Source organism: Topomyia yanbarensis, chromosome 3 (assembly GCF_030247195.1).
Source record: "Topomyia yanbarensis strain Yona2022 chromosome 3, ASM3024719v1, whole genome shotgun sequence".
Lineage (NCBI taxonomy): Eukaryota > Metazoa > Arthropoda > Insecta > Diptera > Culicidae > Topomyia > Topomyia yanbarensis.
The window spans coordinates 51,465,956-51,480,033 of NC_080672.1; the positions used below are offsets into that span (position 1 = coordinate 51,465,956).

Consider the following 14,078-nt stretch of genomic DNA (forward strand, 5'->3'; position numbering starts at 1 on the left):
ATTTCATATTGCATTCCAAAATAACATTATATATTTTAGTTTTACCACATTGGTATGTTTGGATGAATTATTCAAAAGCCTTAGCTCAATTTCATTAGCGTAGGTAGTTGAGCAATAGGGCGTAGTGAGGGGTGAGGGGGGATGGGGGGCGCTTTAATATGTAGAAATTCGAACTGAAATGTTGTCGAGTTGGAATGTTCAGAGATGAATTATTTCAAAACAATTACACAATGTCCTACGCATAATAGTAATGATGAAATAAAACATACTGTATCCCTTTGCCTTGACTTTTATCAATAGAAGTTACATTACAGACTGAATCAACTGATGTCGAGTTGATATGTCAGAGAATTGCATTGATTATATTTCAGTTTAATAGGCACTATGATTTGATGGGATGCTCATTTCGATGCTGTTCGATAACCTGAAGCAAAAATTGTTGTAGGTATCTGATGGATTTCATGTTGAAATCTAAAAATTAGCTTCACGCTTCGTGATCGAACAGCATAGAAATGAGCATGCAATCAAATCATAATGCGTATTAAACCGAAATATAATCCTCTGACATATCAACTCGACATCAGTTAATTCAGTCTGTAACGTAACTTCTATTGATAAAAGTCAAGGCAAAGGGATACAGTATGTTTTATTTCATCGTCACTATTATGCGTAGGACATTGTGTAATTGTTTTGAAATAATTCATCTGAACATTCCAACTCGACAACATTTCAGTTCGAATTTCTACATATTAAAGTCCCCCCCCATCCCCCCTCACTACGCCCTATTGCTCAACTATCTACGCTCATTAAATTGAGCTAAGGATTTTGAATAATTCATCCAAACATACCAATGTGTTAAAACTAAAATATATAATGTTATTTTGGAATGCAATATGAAATACCATTGGTACACCGGCAGTGTTGGCAATAAAAATGATTTTTGGCATTTAATTCGATGTATCGTACTTTGAACAGCTATAACTTTGCTTAGAGACATTCTAACACCATACATCCTTCAGCAAAGTTGTTCAGCGTATCCTGGACTACACTTTTATCTATTTGTTTGCAAACTAAAGGAAGAATTGTAGTGTGTAGAATTAAAAATGCAAAAATGTAGGTTTTCCCATACTAATCTCCATACAAATTTCAAACGCAATGCGCTACGCCGAGTCAACACCAATCGACCCCAAATTTTGCACAGTTGTTTGGGACCCCAAAAGGAACCAAAAAAGTGCTGTGCTGAAAAAACGATCATTTTGCCCCACCCTAATAAACATGTCTCATTTTTGGACATGTTTAGAAATCAAGAATCATGTTTGAAAAAATGTGTTTATGACGAAGTATTTTTACCAGATATGTACAAAACATGTCTAACAAGAAACATAAGGTGTAATATCTCATTCACTTATTTGTTAGAAAATAATGACTTTGCTTAACGTGTTCATTTTACCGCCAGTTCCCCTACCTACCAACACATTCGCCCCAAACATTGAACCCAAGCGTACAATGCAAAATGAGTCAACGCTGATGATGATGGGTAGAGCGAAAGAGACAACTAGTACCACCACGACACTATTAGCGCGTTTCACCAAAATTCCACGCGGCCTTTCCCGATTGAAAGGAACGGCCGCGCTTAGCCCATCTGTCATAATTTTGTGATTTTGCATAGCGAAGGGCTGAATGATTTTGTTCCAAAAAACAGCCCTGCGTTATGCAACACTTTGTGCAGGTTGATTATACCAGTTGCAAGTGGGGCCAAATTCACCAAGTTCCGTAAAATTCCTTTTAAATTACAGGATTAATAAAATTGCTTAGATGAGCTAAACTAATTAATCAAATCCTGTTTTAAAAACTGTCCTTGCGTTTAAACCAAAATGGGAAGCTTATTACTACATTACTTAATTTCAAGCACAAATGGCAAATACATGTGCTAGTTAAACTAAAAATTTACTGGCAACATTACAGCGGCATTTAGGAAGCAGTTGGAGCGGTCGCCTGTTGGACGACACAGGGTAGCGTCCCTCCACAGCCAGTGTAACGGACTTCTAGCTCAGCTACACTGGCTGTAAAAAACACAGCGCAGTGATCTGCTTCGCCAGCCGTTCAACAGGGAACTGAGCGTGTCTGGCCAAGTCCGTTCTTTAAATAGTCGATGATGACGTCATTCATAGAAGCGTTGCGCGCTAGGTACACCAATCCGTCGTACAGGGCTTGGGAAGCGCTATCTTCTGTGTGTTGATGCGCGATATTTTGACAAGGTTGTATATTATTTAATTTTTTAATGCTATGATATCAAAAATCTTTGGGTTTATCTATTGGAATCTATTCTTAGAAGTATTTCGGGGCGATTTGTGCAAAAAAATTGAAAATTTATCGTGAGATGGCTAAATTATATGCGTTTAAAATTGGACCACTTTTCGTTACATACCATTTTTGTAGAATTTGCAGAGTGCACCCCCATATCGAAAACAAAGACGTAGTCCTACGTCAAAATATGGTCGAGGTATATTCTATGGGTTCAGATACCATAAAACCCCTTCAAAAGACCATAAATATGGTCCATACCAAGTTTCACAACCATATAAAACACAGTCACAATGATCAGGTGTAGTCAGTGAGTCACAGTGATTTTCGATAGCCTGTCTGTTCCACAGTGGCACGACGAGTGACAAAACCCCAAAAATCAATGTCTTGTAATTATTTTGTAAATATTTGTTTTATTTAAAGTTATCGAAATAAGAATGAGTCTGACAGAATTACTTTACCCTTCAGAATATTGGTTGCTGTAATTGGTACATAGTACCTGTATATGCATAATACAATCTCCATTAAAAGTTCCCGGCGTAATTTCACTGCATAATCAACCTACCTGTGCAACAGTTTTGAAAGAAAACCTGAATCGAGCAAGACCAGGTCACGGAGCGTACGTAAGTGCTGATAAGTCCCACCTTAAATCTATTACGTCAACACCATTTTGCATTACATAAGCGGATATTGAAAATCAATAACGCATACAACCGAAGCTGATGAACAGTTTCTCTTCGAGGGCAGTTCGGGGAAAGCATTATGCAGATGAAGCGAAGATGCTCTCGGAGTCTCAATTTATTCACAACGGCGGGCTTCTAGCTGCTTAAGGGATCACTTGCAGCACAGTCACGTGAGCTGCGGCAGCCGCGCTTACACATTCCTGGTGGTCTGACGAGAAACAGATGATTTCTCATAATTGCGCCAAAGCTTACGGTGCTGCTGGACTGGGTCGGTGGTGCGGCGATGCAGTTAAAATCACATGGAAGGGACATTGTCGTACAGAAGCACCTACGCCTATCCGGGCGACATTCTGGCCCCATGGTAATGGAGAGAATGCAGGAAGAAGGACGGTCGATGACATAGTAAAGATGACTGGTGGCATTTTATGATGGCGATAGTATGGCTAACATATACATTTGTATGCAACACAGAACCAGCATGGGTCCGGGCATTGCTTTAGTATATGCCTCATATCGCTCAAAGTGTTGACAGTGAATACATTAGCATACATGAATTTACGTACTGTGGGAGCTCTATCACGTTAACTCAATCGATTCTTGTGCTCTTCGTTGCCACAGATGCGACTCCAGAGTGAAACAATGTAACACTGTTGAAATTTTAATGTAATATGGAAAAGTAGAACAGATACATTTCTCAGTTAGCAGAATTATGTTTGCGTTTTAAATGTTTTTAAATCTTGTCATACACTGAAAAATGCAATTTTTATCTACCATCAGAAACTTCATTTTCACTACATTATTCGCCATTTTACTGAACCACCGTGCCCGGTCCGACCTAGGGCAACCCAGAACGCTCACTGCATTAGAAGTCAATATTGATCGCTTTTACGAGTAGCGTGAAAATCGGATTTTAACTCTCTGTTTTTTTATTGTCCCACCCTTTCCGACAGATTCTGGTTGTATCCCCGCAGAACATCGACGACGACATCCTGACGCTGCTGGCCGATTCCAAGGTTCGGCACCTGTACCTATTTCAGAACCGTTACACCCCGGCGGCGATAACGATCAGTCCCTGTACGGCCAAGGGCTGGCGGTTGCTGCGGCGGGATAATCCCAATTTACGGGTACATCTGCGCGTCGAGTCAACAAGTGCCGGTGAAATTCTGCTCCAACCGGATGCACCGGTGCACAGTATGATTTATCAGACGGCGAAAACAATGGTGAGTAGGATTTTTCGAGGGATGCTTGTACTAAACATACAGGTTTTAGCGTGTGTTCAATGCTTGCGATGGAGTTGAACAGGAGCGTTCGGATTGTTTGGTACGAGATGTTTAATCAAGATCCCGTGCGTTTTCAATGTTTGGGCTTCTTTTGTTCCTCTTATTTCGAAGAATGATGCTGATGCAGTCAGATACCCTAATTAAATAGGCAATTTGTAGTCAAATTCGGCGAAGTTGAACTAGTGCAAATGACTGATCTTTGAAACGTAACTGAAAATTTCCAATATTTTCATACCAACTTTTCTTCAAGTTCTTTCTATTACAATTTTTTCTTCCTCGAATGATCACTAAATATATTCAAACATATTCAAAATTCAAAAACAGCTAATTATAAATTTTACATACATACATGATAGTTCATTCTTTCGCACACCAGATCTTCTTATCGCACCTTAGAGTTAACAAATTATTAAGTATATCGTTCGTTTTGCTTCACTGGATCGTACGCTGCTTTGAAATCCGCAAACATATGATGTCAGCAAGTGTCAGAAAATAGGACTGCGAACAAAAATCATGTTTTGGTAATTTTGTTAAACTTTTACTCAGTAACGTCCGCTCAACGAGAACTTATTTGTGGAGATTCTTATTTTTGTTCTATGAACTGCAGTCACGGTTTCCGCTATATAATTACTAAATCGTTTTTGTATACGTGAACTCACAACTTTATGAACATTATTACAGGTTCACTCACGGTTTTATTCTTAAGTTTGGGAAGATTGTTCACGGTCCAAATGTACGACGTGAACTGATTTGTTTCGTCTTAATCATGATCGTGGCTGTGATTCATTAGATCAAAATATCTGGATAAATGGGGACGGGCATAGCGTAGTTGGTAAAGCGATTGCCTTGTACGCAACTGACCTGGGTTCGATTCCCAACCCCGCACATATGGTTAGAGATTTTTTCAAAAGTGATTTCTCCAACCTGAAAAGAGGCAAATGACCCTAAGGTTAAAACCTCTATAATAAAAAAGCATCTGGATGTTTTCTCGAGAACTATTCCTCGAAACTTGTAACATTCTTCATTAATCCATTCCTGCCTTGTGAAATAGTTCATGATTCCTAATATGTTAGTTAATAGGATTCACCATTTGGGCTGATGAAATATAGAAAAAAAATTAAAATTTTTATTTTTGCATATTTCTAATCTCTAAGATAATAAAAATATGGTTGAGAAAGGATTTACTCGAATTCAACTTGGTCCGTCTGCTAGAACCCATCAAACTACCAACTATCAATATTCATTAAAAGGCTGACTAAATGGGGTTAAAAAGCAGATAAAATCGGGTGTTCACTGTAGTTCACAAAATCACAAAAAATGTTTACACTTTCAAAAGTAAGTAGAATATGTTATTTAGTTAATGATATTAATAATTTCACGTGAACAATTTCGTCGAACTCCGTATAATATTCTGTGAACTGCTTCATGATTCCCTGTAGATTAGCCACGATTAACTATTCGTGCTCAGGAAATTGTTCACAAATTGATGAAATGTTGTTTCGGTATTCTGGAGCTGATTCATGATTTTTATTCTGTTCGTCACGACTCACCATTCAAGAGCCCAAAACAGTTCATAAAATTATGAAACTTTCTTCGTGGATTCATGAACCGGTTTATGATTTATTTAATTCAATCTCGTCATATTCACGGTTGACTTGGAATCGAAGTTCCCCTTCATTCTCCGAAAGTTTTAAAATGGGAATGTGCAGCGACGTGCTTTCATAATTTGTTCAATTTGGCTTGGTTACAATACTTAATTAGATTGATTGATTGATTGGATTTTGTTATTGGAATTGTTTGATGTTCTTTCCAGAAGTCCATGAATAACCCTGTAAGAATCATTTAAAGGGCGAACACGAAATTATTGCGACACATTCAACAGGGCATAACTTTTTTACCATTGGGTAAAATCAACCAAATTTTGCACACTTTCTCATTCATGTGTATTGTTTACATGCTGTCAAACTCGAAGTCGTGTTTTTCGATTCAACGAAAATGGAGGTGAACCAACGCGAGTCGAGAGAACAAATTCTTTCCAAACACCTGGAATTTCCTGACCTGTCGCACCGGCAGTTGGGAAAAATATTGAACATTCACCATTCAACCGTCTATAGAGTGTTGAAGTGGTTCCAGGAGCGGTTGACGTTGGACCACGGCAAAAGAGCTGGAAGAAAACCGGGACCGGAGAACAAAAAGACGGAGGGAAAGGTGAAGCGGATGATTAAAGCAAATCCCAACGTCTCAAGCCGTGATTTGGCTAAAAAGATCGGCATGTCGCAGAGCTACGTCCAGAATGAAAAGAAGAGAGCTGGACTACAAGGTACAGAACTTCCCAAACCGCGATGAGCGGCAACAATCGACGGCTAAAACTCGGGCACGGAAACGCTACGAGAAGATGCTGGCAATATATGGCTGCTGTGTGATGGACGACGAAACGTATATAAAAGCCGATTTTAAGCAAATTCCGGGGTTGGAGTTTTTCACCGGCAAGAGGAAGTTCTATGTGGACGACAAATTTAAGAAGAAGAAAATGTCGAAGTTCGCCTCCAAATATCTCATTTGGCAGGCCATCTGCTCTTGCGGACTGAGGAGTGAGCCTTTCGTGACAAAGGGCACAGTAAATGGCGAGATCTACAAATCTGAGTGCCTCGAGAAGCGCCTTTTGTCGTTCTTGCAGCAGCGCTATTTTGGCCAGATTTGGCATCATGCCACTATTCTAAAAGTGTCCTGGAGTGGTATGAGGCCAATTCTGTCCATTTTGTTCCAAAGGACATGAATCCGCCAAACTGTCCGGAGCTGCGCCCGGTGGAGCAGTACTGGGCAATGATGAGCGGGAACTTCGGAAGAGCAAGAAGACAGTCAAAGACGAGAAGGACATGTTAAGAAAATGGAAAAAAACTGAGAAACTGGTACCGGATGACACTGTAAAAACTTTGATGGAGGGCATCAAGCGAAAATGCGTTCAATTTTAAACTCAAGGCTCCATCGATTAACTTTTCTTTTGATTTTTGAAGTAAAGGGTAGAAAACTACCCTAAAATTTTGGTTTGATTTGAAACATTATAAGGCATGACATTTTCGGTGTCGCAATAATTTCGTGTTCGCCCTTTACATTAATATAAGGATCGGTAGCTAAAACTGCAAAAGTTTTGGCAATGCGATACAAATGCAAGAAGTACCTTGCTTGCTTAGACTTGTAGTTACTCGCTGAACCAAAAATAATAGGAAAAATTTTGAGTTTCGGAAAATGGCTTCATGAAATATAAAAATTCTCATATTTTACTATGAAATTAGCTCACCTTTCTTCAAAATAATCTTACCCCAGACACCCCCTTAATTGTGGGAAAATCCCATACAAACTTCAAACACATTGGTTCGGAAACTAGATTTGTTCAATTTGATTCAAATTTGGACCAAACACTCCTAGTAGGACTAGTCCCAATGCACAGTGGTCCAGAATGCGAATTTAGCAGAAATTTTAACTTTTTGCTAAAATTAAATGACTTAGCCTTACAACATGTTTGGCAAAGTTGTTGTACTTTGCAAGGCCCTTCTTTTTGTTTAAACCGATGCTAGGGTGGTTCTAAATTAAGCAATATTTAAAATAGAACTTTTTAACGGTTTGAGATAGAGCTTTACTGTTTTCGATGAGCAACACATTTTAGACAAATTTGCTGAAGACATGCAAGCTCTAGCTTTTATATTTTCAATTGCACGAGAAATGCAAATGTAAGCTTTAGGGTGTTTCTAAAAAACGGTTTTATTTCTATAACCTTTGAAGTTTTTATTTTACGCTAAAGTACCCTTTGGACAACTTGAAGATTATTTTAGGGCGCATAATTTGCTTTCAAACACCAACTACTTAACTTTTTTCGTTTTAAAGATGTAAGAACTTTTATATAAAAAATACAACTTTTTCAAATAGAATTATCTTCGATTCGGGCACTGAAAATTAAATACTGTTGCTTTCGTATGAAATTGAATGTTTTGTAGTATATATCACAAAAAAATGGCAAATATGATATTTTTTATATCTTGCAATATTTACTCAAAAAATAGTTGATTTTTAGTTAAAAATATATATAACTTTCTAACGAGCGAAGCTAGAGGTTCAATATATTAAGAAAAATTGTTCTCCTTCAACATATCTGAAACTATTTTTAAAGTGATCTTAATGAAAAATCAAAACTGCAGAAGTTATACAAAGAAAACCATTTTTTAAGGAACACCCTAAAATTTTTAAATTTTTTTAGTAAATTTCTTGTAAAATGCAAAGTACACGACATAGAGTTTCAGTGTCTTCGACAAAGTTTTTTAAAATTTTATGTTCTTCAATTTTCTGGAAGACAGCAAAACTCTATCTCGAACCATTAAAATGTAATTTTTTGCTTTAAAAAAAATTAGAACCACCCTACCCACTACTTAAAATAATAGAAAAGTATTGTAAGACTGGTTTTTACCAACAAATTTTCACCCTAGTGAGAAATTTTGGTTTTTACCAAATTTTCCTCCTTAGGGTGAAATATAGCATAGATATTACAAAGAGTCAATTCATGAAAAACCAAATCTTTAATATAACTTTTTCAGTTTTCATTTTTTTCTAACCTATCCTTCAGATGTTTTTGAAGACGAACATTTTCTTCTAATACATCAAAACTCTAGCTTTTATTGTTCAGAAGATATAAGCACTTAAAGTTTCAAAAATAGATTTTTTAAAATCAATTTTATAAAATTTTAAACAATATCGTTTTCGCCATTTTTTGCTCAATTATAACTCTAATCATGACCTTATTTATAGTTCAAAAAGAATTATCTTTTATTTGCCCAAAATGAGTGATATTGTTATTCCAAACAACCCCATTTTTGGCGAAAAAGTGCTCATAACTTTTCAACGGAAATAGCTAGCTATTTGGTGCCATGAAACAAATTATTTGCCTTAAAACAATCTTAAAGTTGTCTGAAGACTACTTCAGTTTTAAATGAATACAGCAAAAGTTATTGGAATAAAACTGTATTTCGAAGAAACACCCTAAGCTCTGACTTTAAATTTGTTGTAAAATAAAAAGTATGACAGATAGAGCTTACATGTCTTCAGTAAACTTTTCAAAAATTTGACGTTCTACAACTTCGCTGAAGGTCGTTTGGCTCTAGCTAGAATAATTGAAAAGTTAATTTTTTGATCTTAGTAAAATTAGAACCTCCCTAACTGTTGTTTTAACAAAAAGAGGGGGCTCAAAAACTACGAAAACTTCTCCAAAGATTTAATAAGGCTAAGTTGTTTATTTTTAGTAGAATCTCAAAATTCCTGCTAAATTTGCATTCTGGACCTCTGTGCAATGTTTTCTTGTCACTCTAATGGACAAACTATAGTGCCATTTACGCTGCACGAAGTGCAAAAGGCTATGGGGTAGCTGAAAGACAGTAGGGTTGTAGGGAAGAACGCAACACTGGCTGACCATCTAAAAGTCGGGAGTGATCGGCTGCACGAAGCAATCCACTATGTGATTGGGATGATGTGGGTGGAAGAAACAATGTCTTCGGATTGGCTGGATGGCGTCATATCTCCAAGAAAGACCACAAACTACTATTTACTACATTAGATCTAAATACTGGGCGCAGTTTTTAGATGAAACTGATTAAGTCGATTCCTATGGATAAGTCAAAATCAAGCATCAAAATACATGGAGATACATCCGACTTGTTTGTGACGTTAGATGGTTTGAAGTAGGGCAATGTACTCTCTAATCGTTTGTCCAACATGACGTTCGAAAGTGAGATACACATGTTTCTTGGCTTCAAGAAAGACATCGGCGCCATTGACGTTGATCGCAGTGCAGTGAAAGAGACATTTTTTGCCATTTAAAAAAGGAGGCCGCGAGTATTGGATAGACTATCAACTTTACTAAGTAAAGTATACGTATACGTAAGCTGACCAACTCTGACGAAAAAATCCGTACACTGTGCGGACTGTTTGTCTGAGCGTGGTGAACGATTTCGCTTCGTTGCGGTATGGTGTACGGATTTTTTCATCAGAGTTGGTCAGCTTATGTATACGGTAGCTGGTAGGAAACCAGGCAGTCCGAAAGGTGTTGGTTCCGAGAAAGAAATCGTTGGGGTGCGGTACGAGGTTGTCGACGAATGTATATATCTTGGAACACTAAATGGCATGTGATAACAATTTTTTCGGGATATAAAAATGGCGTGCTGTGTCTGCAAACAGTACTTTGTATGGTTTTCGTAGTCCGCTAAAGCCCCGCTGCCTACAGACGCACACAAAACTTGCTCTATACAAATCCCTGATACACCCTGTTGCTCTATGCGACCATGGGACACGAACGTTGAAATAAGCAGACTATCGAGAGCTTGGTGTATTTGAAAGAAGAATGCTGCTTATTCAATACTCATTGGCAGAAGTGGAATTGAGAATGGAGCATGAATCTCGAGCTGTACCAAACATACAAATAGGCTGACAAAGCTGTTAAAACATGGTAAGCTACAGTATGCTGAACATGTAGTGCGAATGCTGGCAAAGAGACCAGCTTAAAATGAGGTTCAGCAGAAACCTGGAAGAGGGCTTTAGGGGCAGACTCCACACTCGCTGTCAGTGTGGATTCGAGGAAGATATGCAGCGACGGCTGTTAAAGGAGACTGGAGACTGGCGGCTCAAGATGGAATAACCTGGGAACCTAAAATACATTTGGCCGCTACTTATAGACGCGCACAAAACTTTCTGTTGCTCTGTACGATCATGTGACACGAACGTTGAAGAAAGCAGACTATCGAGTGTTTAGTGTACTTGAAGGGAAAATTGAGAATGGTGCAGACGCCTGAACCACGAGCTGTACCAAGTATACAATCATACTGTCCTTGAAGGACCGATAGAACACGGTAGACTAGGATAGGCTGGACTTGTAGTGCGAATGCCAAAAGAAAACAGCTAAAGCTAAAGCTATGCTCAGCAGAGAAGTCATCGACTTCGGAGCAGACCCCGCACTTGCTGACGTTGTACAATCTAGAAAAATGCGCGTGTGACGGCGCCGGTGGTTGAGTGGTAAGCGTGACCACCACTCATTCCAGTTGGCCTGGGTTCAATTCCAGCCGAGGTCTGTGGTCACGTCTTCCTTCGGAAGGGAAGTAAAGCCCTTGGTCCCCGGTCCATGAAATTGGTGGATCGATATCTAGTCCAGGTAGTGGAATCACCTCGCTGGCGTCGGTAAAGAAGAAGTATATCCAACTTCTATACTCTACTAACAAAAAATATCCTCCTCCCGTGATACTTGTGGAGTGCGCAGTAGTATATACGGCCTCTAGCAAAAGCAAGTATCGGACTAACAATTCCTTCCCTTTCTACGTTCGGGCCTGGCCGGCGCCGGTATTGATCAGAAACACTTTAGGATTACCAGGAGTTGCACATTGAAAGATGTTTCGCTAATCCCAAGCATAATTATCTACTGATTCCCTGTGCAACTTCAGCTAGTCCCCATCGATAACGGAGTAGCAGCCAGGGGTGGTCGCACAAGCTCAAGCTCAAGCTCTAGAAAAATGCGCGTGTGGTGGGCTTTCAAGGAGACTGGAGACTGGTGGTTACCTGGATATCTAAAATACATTCTGCCACAATTACAAGTACACGGATTGTTTGGCCACTATAATAATGATTTCTGAATTTAAACGAAAATATCTTTGGGAATATTGACCAAAACACAACACATTTCAATTAGGCAGGACTCACGATTCCTGGTCGTGAAATTGTTCACAGAATCATAACCTATTAATCATGGATATTTGAACTGGTTCTTGATTCACGATATTTTTTCCATGTTGCCCAGCTATTGTTCCTTGCATCAATTGCGCAGTCTGTCTAATCGGAAGGTTAAGTTTCGAAACGGAACGTAAAATCAAGGATTTGATTTGCCTTGCATAAACCGTGCAACTTTCTTTCAAAATAAATATTTTATTTCAATACTAGCAAAGCTAAAAATGTTCGTAAATAGGACGATATATTTAAGTAATTTAAACATGTTTAAAAGAATCCTTTTTGTTACATGAGTACTTGAACATGGTTTTCAACATCTAGACTTATGAGATTTGTTTACTATTCCAGATTGACACGGACAAGCTACTCGCTGCAATCGATGCATACAAAGCCACCCTTTCTGTGTACGGATATGAAATGTTGCCGGAATTCACCAGGCCTCCTGAGAGTCAAGAAAGAGTTGATAATATGTTGGTGCTGATGGCAAGATCTTGTACGGAACTAACTGTATTGGTAAGTAGCATCAATATTGTTCAGATAAGTTTACATTTATTCAGACATAACCTTTCATCATCCTGTTTCAGATGATCCGCGAACGAATTTCAACGGTTACTGTGCTACTCATCGCGCGGTTTGCTCAAAACCTGCGCCACCTCATCGTTCGCCGCAGCCAACTGGTGGTAGACTGCGATTGGCCCCAAAATCCGGACTGGAGTGATGAGTTCTATCAATGGCTCTTGATGGCTTCGCGCTCGATTGAATCAACCGAAAAAGAAATCTCACAAATATTGAACACTGACTGGAAAACTCTTAGCGATGAGCACTTTGCCAAGACTTCGTTAACCAAGCACGTGGATCATTGAAATGGCAGATAGATCAACGAAATCTCAATGAAAACAAACGACACCGGAGGCAGTCCATCCAGTTATAGTCATAAACGAGGTTATCCTCAGAGCTCCCTTTTAATTAAGCGAAGGTAATCGAGCAATTATTCCATTACTGTGTGGACTGAGAAGAACGAACGGAATAGCCCCTCGTGATACCAAATCAAAAGGCACTCTGGCCTTGTTCTTCTCCGTCGGTGGTTGTCTGGTGGATTTTCTTGAATCGTTATTATCGGCAATCATAATAATGTTGCCCTCCTATTAGTCCTGTTGTTATTATTAGGTACAGTAGTCAGCCCTGTTCAGATCGAGTCTCGGAGGAATTTTCCTCCTCTGGTCTCAGGCGCTCAGGCCTGAGTAATAAGACCGAACAAATTTAACATTATTAGCATCGTTGGTTTGCATACCCGCCAGTTGGCTATTGCGTTGCTTCTCTTATTATTCGTTTTAGGGTGGTTCAGAAAGTGATAATTTAATTGCGGTTTTATTTAATAACCCAAAGAGGTCCGTCCATGTTCTCATGTTAGTTAACGTGAGGTGAGTCAAAGATTATTTCATTGGTAAATCACTTACGCAATTTTGAGCATGGTATTGAGTTCTTGTTAGATTTCAATTGAAAAAAATGTTAATGATCTTAGTTGGATTTCAAACAAGATGAAGAAATGTTTGTTTGAATTGAAAATAATTTAAAATGTAAGCTACCCTAATGCTTGCATTGCCATGTTGTTAATAAGAGATTCGTAATCGCAAGACTTTAGTCATAATTGAAAAATTATCACGGACGCCTCAAGTATGTCTAGGTTTGATTGCTAATTGTTTAGTGAAAAAAAATAATAGCAGCAGTCGATAGGAACCTTTAGAGCAAGGTACTATTCGCATTAATGTCAATTATATTCAAGTTTTTTATTGTGCTAATAGTGGTAGTAGAAAATAATTTAAACAAGATTTTACTGGACACTAGAAGCGTATTCATTAATTGAAAGAACTCTATCCCACAGGTTACCCAGCACGGCCCTAACTTTAGGTGACTATCTAGGTTTAATTATCCTGAAGGAAACAGGAGCACCGTTTGAGCTGGAATCGTTACCACAACTCTGTCAGGCTTCGTTGACTTGGCGCAATTACGGGTTTCCCATTCTGCTAAGCAGGTACTTTGTGCTCGAGTATTTATTTAA

The 14,078-nt window shown here is 38.6% G+C and overlaps 1 protein-coding gene across 1 annotated transcript in view; it reads left to right on the top strand.

The window, feature by feature from the left end:
• The window catches only part of LOC131691285 (uncharacterized), a 41,126-nt gene extending 27,274 nt beyond the window's left edge, over positions 1 to 13,852 (top strand). The window contains exons 4-6 of the mRNA XM_058977569.1: positions 3,938 to 4,207; positions 12,368 to 12,532; positions 12,604 to 13,852. Of these exons, the coding sequence (XP_058833552.1) occupies positions 3,938 to 4,207; positions 12,368 to 12,532; positions 12,604 to 12,882 (714 nt within the window). The 3' untranslated portion in view covers positions 12,883 to 13,852. The remainder of the gene's footprint in view (positions 1 to 3,937; positions 4,208 to 12,367; positions 12,533 to 12,603) is intronic.
• Positions 13,853 to 14,078: the final 226 nt, after the last annotated feature.